General features: G+C 42.2%; 2 protein-coding genes across 3 annotated transcripts in view; both read right to left on the reverse strand.

Annotated features, from left to right (window-relative positions):
* The window catches only part of IL18RAP (interleukin 18 receptor accessory protein), a 30761-nt gene extending 27267 nt beyond the window's left edge, over positions 1 to 3494 (reverse strand). Inside the window, 1 exon segment of the mRNA XM_055400462.2 lies at positions 3210 to 3494. The gene's annotated coding sequence lies outside the window, so the exon portion shown is untranslated.
* A 5781-nt stretch (positions 3495 to 9275) lies between these two features.
* Positions 9276 to 20534, reverse strand: part of IL18R1 (interleukin 18 receptor 1) — a 31988-nt gene continuing 20729 nt past the window's right edge. Inside the window, exons 8-10 of one of the 2 annotated variants that reach the window (XM_055399783.2) lie at positions 19902 to 20063; positions 15857 to 16015; positions 9276 to 12721 (exon numbers count right to left, since the gene is read on the reverse strand). In XM_055399783.2, coding sequence (XP_055255758.2) covers positions 12366 to 12721; positions 15857 to 16015; positions 19902 to 20063 — 677 coding nt within the window. In that variant the 3' untranslated portion in view covers positions 9276 to 12365. The remainder of the gene's footprint in view (positions 12722 to 15856; positions 16016 to 19901; positions 20064 to 20534) is intronic. The other variant, XM_088841597.1, reaches the window with a different exon arrangement.

Consider the following 20534-nt stretch of genomic DNA (forward strand, 5'->3'; position numbering starts at 1 on the left):
AAGCATCTGCCTAGAAAACAAGCCTGAGAATGTCACTTCTGTGCTGATAACCTCACCAGCCCTCCGCCCATGAGATAGAGTCCATTCCAAAGCATCAGATGCCAAACCTGTATGACCTGATATGGCTCCCTCTTGACTTATCTTGTGCTTCATCCCTAGAGAGACCTTCACTGACCACTTGCAGCACGATCAAGTGGTCTGCCTCCCTCCCTATTCCCCACTGCACTAGCCAGCAGCCATCTCTCTTATTACTCACGTGTTGGATTGCTTTGTCTTAGCACTCATTATTGTCTGAAAAACATCTTGTTTTAGAGACTTTTCCCCTAACTAGTATCAAAGCTCCATGCCAGCAGGAACTGAGCCTGTCTCGCAGGCTGCACACTGTCTCCAGGAATAGGGTGTGGCTCACACAGAGCTCAGTGAGTCCTCATTCAGAATTTATGCACACCACTGTGTAATTGTCATTTCATATACCGTGTTCTCCCACCAGGTTGGGAGTTCCTTACGGGCAGAGATCCCGATTCAGAAATCTTATCTCCAAATCTTACTGCATAAATCATAATCGATTCTATTGTCCAAATACATGCAGAAGAATTCAAGAGGAGTAAAAACAAATCAGTATCGACAATTAACTTGATCTGTGACTCTAGCTAAGGCTCTCAGCCTCCCTTTGCACTTCAGGATTTTTTATTTGAAAAATAAATTATTTGGACTATAATAGTTGTTCTTCCACCTTAGAGCTAAGGGGCTCAAACTTCTGGGGATTTGACTGGGAAATCTTTTTATTTTTTTAAACTCCCTGACTGGGGAAATCATGAGACTGTATGATTTCTAAGATTATCTCAGCTCTAACATTCCATGGTTCCGTGATTGAATGACCAGTGACCAGTCATAGAAAATTAGCTACCACAACACCTGTAAGTCTCCAGCCCTCAGAAATTCCCATCCAAATCTTGAGTGGACAGATGTTCTGTCCATGACAAGCTCACTTGCTGGCTTAGGACCTCAGGCTGCCTGGGACTGTCTCTAGGCTATGCCTTTGTCTCTGGGATTGTGTTTCTCAAATGATCTCCATTACGGGAATCACCCAGAACACTTGTTATAAATTCAGATGTCTGAGCTCTCCAAACCATATTAAATCAGATTCTCAAAGAGAAGAACACTGGGCTCTATATTATAAATAAGTGTCAGGGGACTTTCCTGGTGGTGAAGTGGACAGGAATCCACCTGTCAATGTGGGGGACAGAAGTTCTATCCCTGGTCCGGGAAGATCCTACACGCTGTGGAGCAACAAAGCTTGTGTGCTACAATTATTGAGCCCACGAGCCTAGAGCCTGTGCTGGCAACAAGAGAAGCCACCACAATGAGAAACCTATACACCGTGATGAAGAGGAGCCTCTGCTCATTGCAACTAGAGAAGAGCCTGCATGAAACAATGAAGACCCAGTGCAACCAAAAATAAATAAAGAAATGAGAAAAACAAACAAGTGTCAGGGAAGTCACTGTAACCCAGAAAGCGTCCCTGGGCAGTCCTGCTCAAGGACAAGAATAGAGCCTGGGGAGGTGGGTCTGGGCTAGGGTATGGCAGTTATTGCCAGCACTGTGGTCAACTGAACCACAGTGAGAGCTGGTCCATTCTGGAAACCCCATCCATGTGGGATAACTCAATGGGTATTGTTTGTCAACATCTACCTCTTTGAGATCTTTTAGTGCCTATGAGATGCCTTCCATTCCACCATCACCAAAACACTTCCAAGAATCATAAGGAATTACCCAAGGTGCATTTATCATGCATTGAGCAACTTAACCAAACCAGGCTGCAAGTCTGTTCATGGGAGTAAAACAATAGCCAGGGAGCTCTGAATCTAATGGAGCCCTGCCCTTTTACATACTTTCTGCTCATACTTGTGAAGGTGACTATTGTCTTTCTGGTTTTACTGAGGGACAACCAAGGCTCACATTGCTTGAAGAGTGGTGTCCACTATTAATGATAATTGCACATCTTAGAAATATTAAAAGAAGAATTTGTGTCCATATGAAGAGGGTCTCAGAGACTTTAATTTTCCTATCACTGTATGACATCACCTCAGAGGAGGAGATGAGAGGGGGCTTCCCTGGTGGTCCAGTGGCTAAGACTCTGGGCTCCCAGAGGAGAGGGCCTGGGTTTCATACCTGGTCAGGGAACTAGATCCCACATGCCTCAACCAAGAGTTTGTAAGTCACAACTAGGAATCTTGCAAGCTGCAACTAAGACCTAGCACAGCCAAATAAATAAATTTTTTAAATAGAAATGAGAGTCACAGTGTGACTTCAAGTATCTGAAGGGTCTCTTCTCCAAACCAGCTTCCATACCTGCTTTCCATATTTCCTTTGTCAGAGGTTGAAGATCCCCCCAATCAGTTGGTCAAGACTATGCTTTCAGTGTCTTGGTTGATGATGAACTATTTTTTTTGCTGATCCAGGCTTTTGATGGGAGAATAAGAAGAGGAAAGGCAGGTATCAACAAAGAATCTGAGACTCAAGTAGGGGAATCTCACCGTCAAAGACAACTTCCCACGGGATCATCGGTGACTATACACAGAGAACACATGTACATGTAGACATCTGATCGGTGTAATAGCAACCATTTAATTCAACTAATATTATTATGGCTCTCACATAATCCGTGGTAGCTTTATATACCATTGTCTAGGAATTACAGAAGATCAAGAGTATAGCTTGATCCAGTGGCTAAGACTCTGAGCTCCCAAAGCAGGGGCCTGGGGTTCAATCCTTGGCTAGGAAACTAGATCCCACATGCTGCATCTAAAGATCTCATTCATGTGCCACAACTAGAACCTAGTGCAGCCAAATAAATAATTTTTTTTAAGGAGTGTAGCTCACACTCTCAGAGATCTTACGGCGGTCAAGTCAAGACAAGCGTTGAAATTCAGCAACCACCTTAAATCCCTCTACTCTCCAGCTTTCCCACAACCTACTTGAAGCATTATAGAAAGGCTTAATTGGTAACCACAAGTTTTTTAATAATTTGAAGCCTCCATATATATGGAGACATAAAATTTGCTAGTTCAATACCACACCTATCAGTATAAAATAGTTTATGAAAAGGAACTGCGTTAGCAATCCATTCTGAAAATGTTTCAAGTTCTTTTCTCAACTTATATTTGCTGGTTAGGAAATCTAGTGAAAAAAATGTACTTATGTCTTACCTGTACTTCCTGTCCTTAAGACACTGAAAAAGAGGAAGGAACTTCAAGGCTTTATTTCAGTGACTGCCGGCTTTTCTATCTGATGAAGAAATGTGAGCATATCCATTTTGAAAGAAGAATACAGTATGTCATCCTGCCCAGAGAGATACATTTAACTCACACAAGTTTAGAAATAATAAACTAAAACTGGAGAGGAAAAAAGGAAATTCTTTTACTAAAGGAAAATGACCATTGACATTGTAAAATTCATGATCATAAAGAGAAAAATCAAATTAACTGCCTCTATCAGGAGAAGGAAATGACCTAAAGATGAAGCATCTAAAATTCTCTCCAGACCAACCTCCTTGACTAGATAAGGTTTGCGGTTAGGTTTAGTTGAAAGAGTGAGTAAGCCTACTTCCTTTACAGGAATTTCCTGTACAGATTATTAGCACTCAACTCAACTTCTCAACTGCGGGTTTTGGGTTTTTCTGTTTTGTTTTGTAAAACTAACTCCCCAAAATGTAACCTTTATGATATAACCTAAAGCTTTTCTTGTAATTAATTTTTTTAATTCTGCAAAAGAAAAACAAACTCTATCAACATTTATTTGAAACATTTATACAGACATGGAAATGAATTTAAAGTCTAAAATCACCAAGGCTTTTTGGTACTTATTTTTATTAAAAGAAAGATTCAAAACATAATATTTAATTAAGAACACCCTGTGTGGTGTGTGCACAGTTGCTCAGTTGTGTCCAGCTCTTTGTGATCCCATGGACTGTGGCCCACCAGTCTCTTCTGTCCATGGGGTTTCCCAGGCAAGGATACTGGAGTAGTTTCCTACTCCAGGGGATCTTCCTAACCCAGGGATCAAATCTGCGTCCCCTTCATCTCTTATGTTGGTAGGTGGATTATTTAACCACTGAGCCACTTGGGAAATCCCAATTAAGAATACTACTGTTCGTTTCATAGAACAAATAAAATCACTTAATAAGAACCTGAGCACTCTCTGAGAGTTCCCTGGTCAGAAAGAGTCTTGATTAAGCTTCTTGGTTAAGCCTAGAAACCATCATTCCTCAAGATAAGGCTGATTCATTGAGCATCTGAACGCTCCTGGACTGTTTCTACATTTATCTAGAGGATGACGTAAAAAGCAAAAGAAGACTACGTGCACTTTGGGATGAAGGCAAAATAAGTGTTTACCTGAGACAGAGGAGGAAAAAGGGAGTGAGTTATTATAACTAGGAATGAACCCCCAAACATATCCGTCCCAGGTCACAAATCTGCCTAGAATTCCAAGGGAAAATGAGGTTTCTTCCAGGCCTGTTTCCAGACGGGTCACAGGGAGCGGATGAGCGATATTCCAGGCACATGAAGCTCCAGGCTCACAGCGTCATGAGGGAGCAACACGGCAACAAGAATAAAGACCTGGGAGGAGAGATGTCTAGACTGGAAGGGAAAGCCGAGCGCAAGGGTTGTCGATGGCCTGTATCCAGTACCGGTTGAATTGAACTAGATTCAAGTGAGTTGGGAGGTGGGAGCTGTCTTTGTGAAGCTTCAGAGATCCTGACGCAGACCCTGAAGTTGAGTCTAAAGTGATTTGGGAAGGCGATCCATGAAGTGAGTTTGATGGCTCAAACTGCCGTTTGAAGAGGGCTTGACAGGAGGGGTAATCTTATCAACAGCCCTTGAGGAGGATCTGAAGGTCCTTGACTTGGTTTTATGGCTGAACTGTTAGCATTTCATCTTGCTTTATTGATCTCCTTTGTTTCTGCATTTTCTCACTTTGATTAAATATGCTCTTTGGAACTCAAGGAAAGCCTAGGCAGCTAAACCTCTCCTACAGACAAGAGGTGGGGGCATGGGGTTCTGCCCCTGGGAATGCCCCCAGGGACTCTCTCAGTTTCACATTCCCTGAAGAGTCTCAGTTCAGTTCAGTTCAGTTCAGTCGCTCAGTCGTGTCCAACTCTCCACGACCCCATGAATCACAGCACGCCAGGCCTCCCTGTCCATCACCAACTCCCGGAGTTCACTCAAACCCATGTCCATCGAGTCAGTGATGCCATCCAGCCATCTCACTCTCTGTCATCCCCGTTTCCTCACGCCCCCAATCCCTCCCAGCATCAGTCTTTTCCGGTGAGTCAACTCGTCGCATGAGGTGGCCAAAGTATTGAAGCTTCAGCTTCAGCATCAGCCCTTCCAATGAACACCGAGGACTGATCTTCTATAGAATGGACTGGTTGGCCCCCCACTTATTGTTATGCTCACCAGAACATTCCCTGTTTTGATTCTTGGTGATTTTCGTATTCACTTAGATGATCCAAGGAACACCCTGATCTCTCAGTTCTTCAACTTCCTTTCTTCTAAATGTCTTGTCCTTCACACCTACCTCAGGCATTTATTCCTACACCAGCCATTACTAGTAACTGATGTGCCTCTGTAATTTCCATCTCAAGCACCCTCCACACTGATAGTCTCCCCCTATCAGCTCATTCCCTGAAATACTCCAGTTTGGATTCATTTAAGACATCATGTGATCACAGATGAATCTTTGTTGATCTTACCAATATGATACCCGCCATTTCTGCATTTTCCAACTTAAATTTTATCATCAATCAGCATTATCATCACTTGCCTATACCCTTAATTCACTTGACACTCTATTTTATTGCATTAGCTTGAAAAATACTAACTCTATCCCCTAGTTAAACATATACCACCAAATATGGCTGGAGAAAAGATACAGGCATGCTGACTGGTCTCAGTAAGATGAGGGAGACTACAATCACCATTGCAGGAGATTCAGAAGACACAGGTTCAATTCCTGGGTAGGAAATATCCTCTGGAGGAGGAAATGGCAACCCAGTATTCTTGCCTGGGAAATCCTATGGACAGAAGAACCTGGCAGGCTACAGTCCATGGGGTCACAAAGAGTTAGATATGACTGAAGGACTGAGCATGCACACATTCACAAGTGAAAACAAGGAGGGACAAATCTGACAAAACCAAGTGAAGTTTCAGAAGAAAAGAGAGGTGGCTACTGTGGGCTATAGCAGAGAAGTCAAGTGGGATTGAAGAGTTTCCATTAGAGTCGGGGATCCAGAGCCTGCAGAGTGTGAGAAACACTGCAGCAGATGGATCAGGGATTAATGAGTAAGCCAAGCATAGCCTGTGTTTCTAAGAACTTTGACTTTGAACAAAGTTGTAGATATAATCTGTTGGCTTCCTAACAATGAAAGTCGTGCTTTAACGCCCAAACCCACCACTACCACAAACACATTTTCCCTCCCTTTCCACCTCCAAATAATATACCCTAATTTTAGTTAAACATTGAATATTTACAACCTTGTGACCAGGTAAATACTATGTGTTTCTGAGCCATATAATGTTATATAATGTTTTTCATTGAAAAAGACCCTGATACTGGGAAAGACTGAAGACATAAGAAGAGGGTGGCAGAGGATGAGATGGTTGGATGGTGTCATTGACTCAGTGGACGTGAATTTGAGCAAATTGGGAGATAGTGAAGGACAGGGGAGGCTGAAGTGCTGCAGTCCTTGGGGTCAAAAAGAGTCAGACACAACTTAGTGACTAATGCTTACCACTTTGGAAGATATCCTTGGAATATTAGCCAAGAGTCTATTTCTTTCCCTTTCTAAACAATTCTATAATCATTTCTGTTTAGCTAGAAAGGATTGATTGCATTAATTACATCTAAAACATGGCCTATTCAGACATGTTGGATTTTGCCAAATAAAATTGTCACATGAAATCTCAACATAAAAATGGGTAAAAACAGTGCTGGTCTGGTTGACAGGTTGGAGGGAGCAGGAGGTGGGGAGAAGGCTGGAGTCCAGCACACCTGTGTGCCGTCCTCCATCCCACTGCCTGGATATTCACTAAGACACCTCTCATGAGCCCTGGGATTCCTGAAGCCCAATTTGAAAGTTGATTTTAATATGTTAACCATTAAGTATGATTATTATTTATTGGAATATAGTTACTTTACAATGCCATTACTTCCTACTGTACAGCAAAGTGAATCACTATTGCATACAGGTATTTCCCATCTTTTGGGATTTCCTCCCTAGTTAGGTCACCACAGGGCATTGAATAGGGCTCCTGTGCTATCTATTTTGTACACAGTGTCAGTGTATCTGTGTCAGTCCCAGTCTCCCAGCCCACCCCACCTCTCCTCCTTGGAATCTCACGCTTCTTCTCTGTGTCTGCGTCTCTCTTTCTGCTTTCATATAGGTTCGTCTGTACCATTTTTTTAGATCCACATATGTTGTAAATATACAACATTTGTTTTTCTCTTTCTGACTTACTTCACTCTGTATGACAGCCTCTCTAGGGTCTCACCATTAATTATTAAACTTGCACATCAAGTTGTGGCTATTGTGTAAGTGGGGCATCATGTGTCCCCCCGGATCGTATGTGCAACCACAAGGTAGGCTACAAAGAGATAAAAGCTGGTTTCCACAAGCCTCTCGCAGGCACACAGTGTTGGTCTCAGCCCTCCCAGCCTGCCTTGTGATCACTATCAGTGTGGTCTGGGGGCGGGGCTGCAGGGACCCCGTGTCCTGCCTACAGCGCACACAGCCCGTTTCCTGTCGAAGCTGTGGTTTGGCCACTCTCAGAAGAGCCCTGCAAGGTTCCCAAGCCCATCTCTCAGAGTTGCTTCTGCTCAGGAAGCTGGTTCCCCCCAGAGTCCAGGTCTCCTCCCTCAGAGCTGCACTCGTGCCGGGGTGATGCGATGAGCTGTTTCCCCTGAGCATTTAGAGCTGCGATTCAACTCGATTGTGCCGGTGTCTCGTTTAGACAAGCATGTTGATGATGGCTGCAGGGAGCTCACCTCCTCTATGCCTGGCTGACAGTCCTCTGGAGCCAGCTGGTCAACCACTAGCATCCATATTGGATGCCCTTCTAGTACCTGTCAGGGATCTGACTCCCTGTATCTTAGCAGGTACCATGGTCAAGGGTACATTCCCATCCTGTGGAGAACTTGGGTGCTATTGCTCTCCATCCTTACCCTAGCAGCCTAGAAGAACCCTTGTACTTTTTTGTCCTCCTCTGAGCCATACTTTGGGAAGATCCACTGGAAGAGGAAATGGCAACCCACTCCAGTACTACTCTTGCCTGGAGAATCCCGTGGACGAAGAAGCCTGGCAGGCTGCATTCCCTGTGGTCGCAGAGTCTGACACGACTGAAGCGACTTAGCTTGCATAGCATGAGCCAGTCCTAAGCAGCCTTGCTTCCTCTCTGCAAGACTGTTCAGACCCTCTGGTACAACGTATCTCCCCAAGAAGTGCCCACAGCCTCGCTCAAGTCTCACTTCACAACAGGTGATTCCAAAGAGAGGGGACGGTACCCTCTCTGCTCCAGAATGTCACACTAGCCAACTGTGTGCTCAGGATTGGTCCCTGGATTGGTTGCGTCTCAGGTTCCAGGCTTTAGAATATTGGGTAATAAGGTCTCTCTCTGCTCTCAGAGTGGAGAAGGAAATGGCGAAGTGGAGAAAGAAATGTAACCCACTCCAGTATTCTTGCCTGAAGAATCCCATGGGCAGAGGAGCCTGGTGGGCTACAGTCCATGGTATCACAAAGAGTTGGACACAACTTAGCGACTAAACCACCACCTGCTCTAAGAAAGTGTCGAATAATTTAGTAAATGCTTCCAGCACATAATGGACACACACGGAATGTTTCTTTGTACATCTTAGATGGCTGACTTGTCTCTGATTTTCTGAGATGGACTCCACGTGTAAGGACATATGAAGTCATAAAAGAGAATGACATTATTTTGTCACCCAGTTACTTATTGGTCCTGGTTGGAAATGTCTGCACTTACATTTTAAAATATGCACATGAATTAACTGGCATGTGAGTAACCTGATATTTCTCCTGGGCACTGGGTGACCTTGTGACAGTAAGTTCATTTTTGGCTCCTGGATGGAAGGTGAAACTAAGAAGGTAGGTACAAAGTAATCTGACATAAAAAAGAGATGTAGGTGTTCATTGTGAATGACCCATATCTTATCAAAGAGGTGGGAATCCACACTGAGACTGAGGGGTTGACATTTTTTCAAAGTCTTTATTGAATTTGTTACAATATTATTTCTGTTTTATGTTTGACTTTTTGGCTGAGAGATATATGGGATCTTAACTCCCTGATCAGAATTAAACTCGAACTCCCTGCGTTGCAAGGCAAAGTCCTAACCACTGGACCACCAGAAAAGTCCCTGAAATTTTAAAATAAATGAAAAAGATGTTGAGATTTTTCAAAAATAAAAGCACAACATCAATGATTAGTTAATGTGTTTTAAAGCACATATTTAATATATACATTTAACACATTTACTACAAAATCAATTTAATGTATTTAAAGAAACAATAAAAAAGCTAATCATTCTATGTGTTAAAGACAATAATGACAGGAATAAAATTTCTCATGACCATATATTTTCACATATAAATCTTCTTAGTAATTAATCCTTTTACTTTTTTAACCATACAACTAGCATGCAAAGCTGTAAGTACTACAAAAGTTAGATCACTTTCTTATGCTGAAAATCTTATTTTTGATTTTCAGTAGTATCTACCACAGCTGTTCTATTTAATTTTTTTTTGGAGTTGCTTTTATTTATTTTTTAAATTTGACTTATATCAGATTGTATTATTTTTTTAATTTATTTATTTTATGTATTTAATTCTTAAGTTGAAATTTTATTTTTTTAATTTTTCATTTTATGTTGGAGTGTCGTTGATTTACAATGTTGTGCTAGTTTCAGGTGTACAGCCAAGTGATTCATGTATCCATATCCATATATCCATTCTTTTCCAGATTCTTCTCCCATATAGGTCATTACAGGATATTGAATAGAGTTTCCCGGACTGGACTGTAGGTCCTAGCGGATTATCTATTTTATATACAATAGTACCACAGCTGTTTTAAACAGTCTCTGCTTTAAATTTTTTTGGAACAGTCATACTGCACCCATATATCCTAACTAGGCTTCCAAGCTTACCCAGCTCTTTCCTTTCTCTATAAGGCTGGTAGCTGTCACTCTCTCACTGATTTTGAGGTCCAGCCATTACCACTAAGGCCATCAGGAAGGCCCAGATTACTGGGTTCACTTTAAGGAGACAGATATATGTCTTTAGACATTGACAGTTGCACACGTCCAGTAAAGAAGTATCCTTTGCCCTATGGATATTCTTCTCCTCTATGCTTCTCTGAATAAATGAATATCCTCAAGTCACTGACTCAGTGGACCTGAATCTGAGCAAACTCGGGGAGACAGCAAGGGACAGGGAAGCCTGGCAAGCTGCAGTCAATGGGGTCGCAGAGAGTCAGACACGACTTAGCAACTGCAAAGCAACAACTAGTAATAACAACAGTGGCAGGCCAACACTTGGAGAGTGTTAATTCTGTGCCAATAACTGGGGTAAGTGCTTCGTTCATTCGTTTAGGCCCCCTGTACAATTCTTATAAATTCTAATTTTACTGATGAGGAAAACTCATCACAGGTAAGTTAGAGGAGATGCCAGAGGTCATGGGAATAGTACACCCAGGATCCAGTTCTTGGCTGCACACTCCCACGCCAGGTCCCTCCATCCGATGTCTGTGTGTGTGTGCTCAGTCTCGTCTCTTTGAGACTCCATGGAATGTAGCCCACTGGACTCCTTTGTTCGTGGGATTTCACACCAAGAATACTGGGGTGGGTTGCCATTTCTTTCTCCAGGGGATCTTCTCAACCCAGGGATGGAACCTGCGTCTCCCTGGCAGGTTCGATCCTGCCAGGGATCAAATAAATTGGTAGGCTGATTTATTTTACTGCTGAGCTAAGGGGCATTTTAAATTTGTAACCTTTTAAAAATCGAGCAAGTATATTTAAAATGCATAACCATCAAGGCCCTACTGGACAGCACAGCAAACTCTGCTCAGTGTTATGTAACATTATGTTATGTTAGCCTGGATGGGAGGTGAATTTAGGGGAGAATGGATACGTGTGTATGTATGGCTGAGTCCCTTTGCTGTCCACCTAAATCTATCACAACATTGTTAACCAGCCATACCCCAATATAAAATAAAAGGTTCAAAAAAAAAATCAAATTACCATCAATTTTTTGGCTGCTGAATAACTAATTTGATCTGGTCCCTATCCCGTGTCTAAACATTTAAAATCAGTAAATGTCTGAGACTGTTTTTTAAAAAGCCCAGAAAATGATTTGTGTCTGGCATGAAAGATAAAAGGTTGTTCTCATTTCCTTTTAAGAAGTTTCCACAAATAGGTCTAATTAAGCAAGCCCTCTGTGGCATCTTAGTGGGATTTCAAGAACTGTAGGCCTGCACCTGTAGCAAGGATAATTAAGGATGCCCTGAGGTTGAAACACTGTTCAGTTCAGTTCAGTCGCTCAGTCGTGTCCAACTCTTTGCGACCCCATGAATCACAGCATGCCAGGCCTCCCTGTCCATCACTGTTACAATAGCTCAAATCTCACACCCCGCCCGGCACACAGCCCTGCAGCCCCACCCCCACCCAATCCCAGGCACTGAGGTGTTTAGAGGTAGGCAGCTCTTGCAAGAGCTTGGAGACACCATTCCAGTTCCTGTGTCACCCACTGCATAGACAATACCACAAGGCAAACTTAAAATCCTTTAGCTCAACTTTTAGCATTAAAAGTTGGTAAAGAATCTGCCTGCAATAGAGGAGAACCTGCTTTGATTCCTGGGTTGGGACATTCCCCTAGGGAAAGGATACCCACTCCAGTATTCTTGGGCTTCCCTGGTGGTTCAGACGGTAAACAATATGCAAGCAATGTGGGAGACCTGGATTCGATCCCTGGGTTGGGAAGATCCCCTGGAGGAGGGCACGGCACCCTACTCCATAGTCTTGCCTAGAGACTCCCATGGACAGAGGAGTGGGGTGAGCTACAGTCCATGGGGTCACAAAGAGTCAGATGTGACTGAGCGACTAGGTACACACACACTGGAAGTCCACGGCCATAGATGAATGTTTAGTCTTATCCCTAGCAACCTAAATGCCAAGTTCATTTTCAGTCTGTGAGTAAGATGTTCACAGAGTAAAGTTAAATATCTGTTATCCACACGCTCAGACACTCAGTCCTCAGACTGTCAAGAACTCTTTCCTCCGCTCAGCTTTTCTGAAGATTAGGACTGCAAAAGAACAGGCAAGACTTCTGACTCATCTCTGTAGGGTTTGACTGCTTTTGCAGGCATCAGATAAAGAAGATTCTTCCAGAACCTTGAGTTATAAGACAGAGACTCATCTGCCTTCCACTTCAGAACTCTGTGGGATTGCAAAAGATTCAGTGATTGAGGCAAAAATCCGAAGTCTCCAACAGGTGTAAATTCAATTAAGATGATTTTAATTTTCCTTTCCACCAGTGCTTCATGGAGTCCACTTTCAAGTTCATACCTGACTTCACTAGACATATAACTTTGACTGAGGACAATGATCAGTCTTCGGCTTTTCTCTATCAATGAATGGATTTCATCAACAACAGCTGAAAACACAAGAGGTGGCAGGTTAATTTAAGAAAACCAAAAGGATGGACATGAGATGAAAATCATGTTGCACAGTCCTATTTTGCCTTATTGAACTCAACTTCACTAATAAATGTTAAGGTAAGTCATTCTCAGTTTTATATGTCTATTTTTTTAACTAAATTTTTTGGCTGTGTGGCATGTGGGATCTTAGTGCCCTGCCCAGGGATAGAACTCACAGCCCCCGCATTGGAAGCTAGGAATCTTAACCACTGGACTGCCAGGGAAGTCCATATGCCTATTAAAAGAAGCAATCAACTGCACAAAGATAATAACGAATACCTTCTTAGCCATACTCTGTGCTCAGTAACATCCGACTCTGAGACCCCATGGAATGTAGCCCACCAGGCTCCTCTATCCATGGGATTCCCCAGGCAAGAATAATGGAGTGTGTTGTTATTTCTTTTTTCAACTCTGTGCCATACCTTCGTATAAATGTTATGTATATGAACTCCTTTAATCAGCACAATGATCCTATGAAGAAAGTACTGTAATCACCCTCATTTTACAGATGAGGAAACAAAAGGACAGAGAGGTTAAGTAACTTGCCCTGAGTCACACAGCTGGTAAATGGCAGAACTGGAATCTGACCCCAAGTGGTCTGGTTCCAGAGTGTCTATTCCTAACCATGACACCATCTTGCCTCTTTACATGCATGGAAGAACATGCTAAACTTCTAATTTAAATATTAAAAAAAAACATTGCCATTATTCTAGACCACAGGTTGATAAACCTTTTCTGTAAAGGGCCAAATGGTAAATATTTTAGCCTTGGCAGGTCGTCTGCCCTTGTCACAGCTATTCAACTCTGCTGATGTAGCTCAAAAGCAGCCATAGACAACACAGGAGCAAATGCGTGTGGCTGCTTCAAAGACTGGGGCTGCCCTGTGGTTGACAGACTGCCAACCTCTGTTGTAGATCTAGCCCTTCTCAGACTGAGGTTCTAATCCAAACTAATTAAGAACTGATGCTTTCACATTGTGGTGCTGGAGAAGACTCTTAAGAGTCCCCTGGACAGCAAGGAGACCAAAACAGTCAGTTCTAAAGGAAATCAACCTTGAATATTCACTGGAAGAACTGACACTGAAGCTGAAGCTTCAAATACTTTGGCCACTTAGTTGACTCATTGGAAAAGACCCTGATGCTGGGAAAGATTGAGGGCAAGAGGAAAAGGGTGCAACAGAGGATGAGATGGATGGCATGAGTTTGAACATGAGTTTGAGCAAACTCCGGGAGATAGTGAAGGACAGGGAAGTCTGACATGCTGCAGTTCATTGGGTCCCAAAGAGATGGACATGACTAAGTAACTGAACAACCATACAAACATTCTTTATTTTTAAGAATGAAGAAGAAACCTGTTCTTCAAATGATTCCTAGAAAATAATGGAAATATATTAATAATAAAATGGATGCAAAGTCAAAAGGAAATACTTTGTGACAGCATGTCTTCTTGGATACAAAGAAGTGACACATAAAAGTATCACAGTGTTGAATGCATCTGACAATTTGGTATATTATTCCTTTGAGAGGTTATTTGTTATTTAAAAATATTTTTTCCTTCTAATTTGTAACATTTTCCCTCCTTAATTTGTAACCTAGGAGGGAAAAAACACTTTTTTTTAAGACTTTTATTTTTTAATGTGGACCATTTTAAAAGTCTTTATTGAATTTGTTACAATATTGTTCTGTTTTACACTTTGCGTTTTGGCTGCATGGGATCTTGGCTCCCAAAGCAGGGATGGAACCTGCACCCCCTGCATTGGAAGGTGAAGTCTTAACCACTGGACCACCAGGGAAGTCCCCACAACTGTTTCTTATTTACTGCCCTATCCTAAATGCCCAGCTTAGAATTTGGCACAAGGATGGTGCTCAGCGAATGCTGAATGAAGGAATGAGTGATGGCAACTATCAAGACATTTGTGTTGCATCATTTGCGAGGCCCTAGCGTCTAGAATAATTTGACACCAGATTCCAAATCTCTGAAAGACTTTCAGAGAAAATGTGGAGGTGTTACTAAATTTCTTTGAGTTTAGCTGGAATATACTTCAGTATCATGTTACAGCCATTTGTATTCATATATTAATTTAAAACTTGAATTTCATAATCAAAATATGATATGAACCATCAATCTCATTCTATTTAACCTTTACCATTACTCCTAATTTCTACTTCAATTTTCTCACAATGTCAACATGATAGAGAAGAAACATTTTTTGGTAAGAATTAATCTGTGTTTATAGTCCAAAGAATCACATATTAAATTAGGGACTTGTTTTGCTATACAAAATGCCATCAAAAGAGGGATTCATCCTGTGCTCAGTCATGTTTGATGACTTGTGACTCCATGGACTGTAACTTGTCAGGCTCCTCTGTCTATGGGATTCTCCAGGCAAGAGTATTGGAGTGGGTTGCCATTTTCTCCTCCAGGGAATCTTCCCCACCCAGGGATAGAACCCGCATCTTCTGACTGGCATGCGGCAGATTCTTTACTGTTGAGCCCCCAGGGAAGTCCTTACTCTGGTCTATTAAATGCTTTGCGATAGTAATTCTGGCCCTGGTTCTGAAAATGGAGCACTTTCTCCCTTTCTCCAGAGTCAGAGACCTGTGAAGCAAGATGAAGATGGACCAGGCACCCAGAGGCCACACTTGGAAGGAGTGCAGGTTGCTCATAATTCCTGGTTTACAGGGGAATGGCTATCCACTCCAGTATCCTGGCCTAGAGAATTCCATGGACTGGACTGTCTATGGGGTTGCAAAGAGTCGGATATGACTGAGTGTCTTTCACTTTCACTTTTCTTTCATTTTTAAGTAAACAGGAGGGCCTTTTATAAGGGAAGCTATTCATCTTTTAAAAACCATCTCCACTAATTTTCCTTATTTTTTAAAAAATGTCTTCTTTTAAAATTGGATGTACTGTGTTTATTTATTACTAATGTATGTTTACTTATTTGGCCACACCTCACAGCATGTGAGATCTTAGTTCCCCGACCAGGGATTGAACCCACACGTCCTGTATTGGAAGCTAGGAGTTTTAACCACTGGACCGCCAGAGAAGTCCCCTTTCACTAGTTTTCTATCTGGTATTCCATTTCTTACCTCCTCCAGGAACCACATCTCTTTCAAATATGCATAACTTATACCCAAAATGTTTCTCCAACACCCTGGGCAAAGTCTCCACGGCAAACGTGTGCTCCTCTCCATGCTCGGGCTGACATTCTTTGAGATAGGACACAAAAGCGTCATATGTTTTCCCATCTAGGAGATAAGGTTGACCCTTTTCATTAGTGTGAAAACAAGGCTTTATTTAACTACAGACTCGAGTGAAAGTCCTGGAAGCTGGGAATGGGATCATTGGAAAAGAAAAGTTAAATATAGCATCCTCACATTCAAACACATCAACCCAACAGTGTATACATTAAATTACATACACTGCTGCTGCTGTTGCTGCTGCTAAGTTGCTTCAGTCGTGTCCGACTCTGTGCGACCCCATAGATGGCAACCCACCAGTCTCCTCCATCCCTGGGATTCTCCAGGCAAGAACACTGGAGTGGGGTGCCATTGCCTTCTCTGAATTACATACACTACTATGTGTGAATCCGATAGCTAGTGGGAAGCTGCTGTATAGCACAGGGAGCTCAGCTTGATGCTCTGTGATGACTTAGAGGGGTGCGGTGTCTGGGCGGCGGGGGGGCACATTGGTGGAGGGGAGTCCAAGAGGGAAGGGACATATGTACACATATAGCTGATTCACTTCATGGTACAGCAGAGACTAACATGCTGTTGAGCAATTACACTACAATAAAAAATCCCATGCAGTTCATCATATATTGATTATGCCTTGAGGAAGCTATTAAATGAAAGAATAAAATATTTTTGATAGAAAACAAATTAAAAAATAAAACAAGAATGTTTAAACTAGGTAATGCCTGAGGTCCCTCAAATATCCTTTGGTTCCAAGTTTTTCATGCATCACTCTTTATCTCTGACTTTTGAAGTTGTCAACAAGGAATACACTCAATTATTATTATAGGCCAACAAAAAAATAACATACTCAGACCTTGTATGGGAATCAAGTAGTCAACTGGCAAATGTTTCCTAAGCATGTACATTAAGAGTCCCACTGCTTGACACCAAAAAGGTCTCTTGACATAGAGACCTGTGAAGACAGATGAAGAGTTCAAGTCCTAGACCAGGCCCCCAAAAGGCCATAACTGGAAGGAGTGCAAACTTTAGGTTTAGGCACTAAAGGAATTTAAAGAAAACAGACAGTCAAGGAGCCCAAATATGCCCTCTTTCCAGGATCAGGAAGCAAACCTTACCTTGGCTTATTCTACTGCTATTTATATCATTTAATTCTACCACCATCTGAATCTACCCTCAAAACCACCCCCCCTGAAAGTGAGAATAAAAAGAAAGCCGAGTATTTACCCTGGAGAATGGAAAGACGTAATGGGAGATGATTGAAATCATATGCTATAGGAACACATGCTATGCGGTCTATGATGCTTTAGACGGCAATAGAAAAGCTTCTGGTCATTAAAGGTTTTCGTTGATGACATGTGCTCCTATTTAATTCTGGATAGGAAAGCAGTGCTGAAGGGGACTGTGTTAGCAAACAATAAAGACTGTTCTACTAACTGGGTGCCTGAAAAATAATACACATTTCTCTCTTCAGCTTTCATCCGATCTATTTGAGAAGACAGAGGGGACACACACAACAACTTGAAAAAAGCTGACAAATAAAATGGTGGCAGCTACAAGACAGTGTAAACAAAACAACAAACAAACAAATAAAATAACTTGGTCGAAGAGTAAGCAGAGGTCTCCATGGATATGATGTTAGTTGGGGTCAGTAGAGGAAGAAGGGGAGCAGTTGTAAAATAGTCTACCTTATCCCATGACATTTGGTTAGATGCTGGAGAATTAGATTTATGCTTGAGTACATTATTGGGGTGAATGAATTTGCTACTGAGTTGAAGGCTAAATATTATTGGCTTCTTTATTTCAAAAATTAGGGTAAAAGCATTCTTGGTCCATGTTCTTTATGTTGAGTATCACTTATGTTCAACGACCCAGCCCAATATCTTCAGCAGCGTCCAGGCTCACAAAACAACCCTTTCTGTCTCTGGGAAAAGATGCTTCAGTTCTACCTCTAGCATCCTGGTTCAGCAGTTCAAATCAGAACTTATCGTTGGTTTAGAGAAACTGCTTTGAAGAATAGAGCACGTATAAAAGCCTGAACATTTGGTAAAAACTGCAGAATTCACATGCACATCAAAGGTAAGAAAAGTTGGCAGAAATAGAGCTCCTTCTGAGTTTAATCAGCAAGTGGATCCCTTGAATACCTCTTAGGTTGCTGTGAAATACAGCTATCTATCAGTGAGGTTAAAGCATCTGCCTCCAATGAGGGAGACCCGGGTTCGATCCCTGGGTCGGGAAGATCCCCTGGAGAAGGAAACGGTAACCCACTCCAGTATTCTTGCCTGGAGAATCCCATGGATGGCGAAGCCTGGTAGGCTACAGTCCACGGGGTCGCATAGAGTCGGACACGACTGAGCGACGGAACAGAACAGAACAGATCAGTATAAGTAAGAGCCAGTGATTCTACTGGGCTTCCCAGGTGCCTTAGTGGTAAACGAATCCACCTGCCAATGCAGGAGATGCAAGACATGTAGGTTTGATTCCTGGCCTGTGAAGATCCCCTGGAGGAGGAAACGGCAACTGGCTCCAGTATTCTTGCCTGGAAAATTCCATGTAGCCTGGAGGGCTACAGTCCGTGGGGCTAGAGAGTTGGACACGACTCAGCGACTAAGCACACATACGTACATCAGAACAACTGTATCCACATCTACATTTCTAGTCCTTCTACTTCAGGGAGTTTCCCTTCAGTTACACTGCACACAAACGAAATAACAACTGTACAAAGTTCCCCACTACACCACTTCCGCAACAACGGAAGGTTGTAAGAAACCCAAATGTCCATGAAGTGGTGACCCAATAAACAAAGGTGCATCCACAGAAATAAAACATTGCACAACCCAAAAAAATGAGAGGCTTTATAAACTAAGATGGAAGGGTGTCCAAGACACAGTGAAACAATGTTCAGAATAGGGTGTAGAGCATGGCAAGATTTGTCCTTCAAATAGGAGTGAAATATGATTCTATATTAATATTCATTTGAATATACTACCAATAGGAGATGAGGTGGGAAACAGGCATTGGACGAACATGTACATATCATTTCTAAGAGTTTTGGTGTTCTGAGCTATGTATGTGATACACACACACACACACACACAGACACGAAAGCAAGTGCAATGGATTATCCACATATCTTTTTAATTTGGTAACTATTTTGAATTTTTTAAAATATTTATTTCTTTATTTGGCTGCCCTGGGCCTTATTTGCAGCCCTTGGAATCCTCACTGTGGCATGTGGGATTTCTTTTTAGTAGTGACGTTCAGAATGTCTTTTTTCAGCTGCAGCATATGGAATCTAGTTCCCAGACCCAGGATCAAACCCAGGGCCCCTGCATTGGGAACATGGAATTTTAGCCACTGGATCACCAGGGAAGCCACTCTGTTTTGAATCTTGAGGACTTCTAATCACCTTCAAAATTAGGAAAACTGAAAAACCACAGTCCCCAGATAGAAGGAGGAGCAGATTAAAAAAAAAAATAGCAGATCTAGGGAACTGGAACTCAGGTCATGTGGTATGGAGTTCAAGGTTCTTGCAAGTCCATCATGCAGCCTCCTTTGCCGGGTTTAAATAAAGAACCATGATACAACTCAACTCAATTTAAATTTTAATTGAGTGTGCACTTTGTGTAAGGCACCAGATGGTGTGTGAGCAATGACATTCAGATACACAGTCCTTGGGCAAGAACACCTCACAGGATATTTAGAAGGACACAGCATACCTGCATGAAACCATTAGAGAATAATTTTTGGCAACAGGTAAATAAGCACAAGAAAAAGTGGCACAGACAACATCCACAGCAGATGATTTGTCAGATCAGTTTTTCTTATGGAAAACTTCTGCCATTAACTCAACAATATAATCAACATAAAGTGAAGATTAATTCATAGCTTCTTAATGAAACTGTAAGATAAGAGATTCCAGCATTACGACATTCGTTACCTGTTAAGGTTTCGTCTCTTCCCATGAAATGTCTATAAAATAGAACCAAGTCAACTCTGTAAATGACACCCACGGTCACAAGGCAGACAGCCACCACCGAGACCACAACAGCTGCGATCATTCCTCCAGTGAAGACATGGCCTGGGATGTCAACCACGTCTTCTAGAAAGAAAAAGAAAATGGGAAAAGCCAGTCAGGGAAACTTCATTAGAGTCTTTCACCGTCACACTGCCGTGGTCAGTTTTTTACCTCTAACACAAATCAACTTGTCTATCCAGTTACTCTGAACTCCTGCCCTTAGTCTCCTGGGGTGATCTTTCTGCTCCATAGAAATGTGTACAAGGATATTACTCAGAGACGTGAACTGAGAGTCTGTTCCTACCTGAGGAAGTCAGATTTCTAGGATGCTGAGATACCAGGGCGAAATGCAGAAGGACCCACACATAAACCTCAGTTAGTGGGCTGGGAACATATTGTGAAGGTGTGGAATCTTGTAAGATTAATTTTTATTTTATTTTTTAATTAACTTTTGCTGATCTACAATGTGGTGATAGTTTCTGCTGTACAGCAAAATGAATCGGCCACATACACATATGCGCACTCCCGTGTGGACATCCTTCCCATTCAACTCGC

The sequence above is a fragment of the Moschus berezovskii genome, chromosome 11 (genome assembly GCF_049115385.1).
Source record: "Moschus berezovskii isolate FMDL1 chromosome 11, NW_MosBer_1.0, whole genome shotgun sequence".
NCBI lineage: Eukaryota > Metazoa > Chordata > Mammalia > Artiodactyla > Moschidae > Moschus > Moschus berezovskii.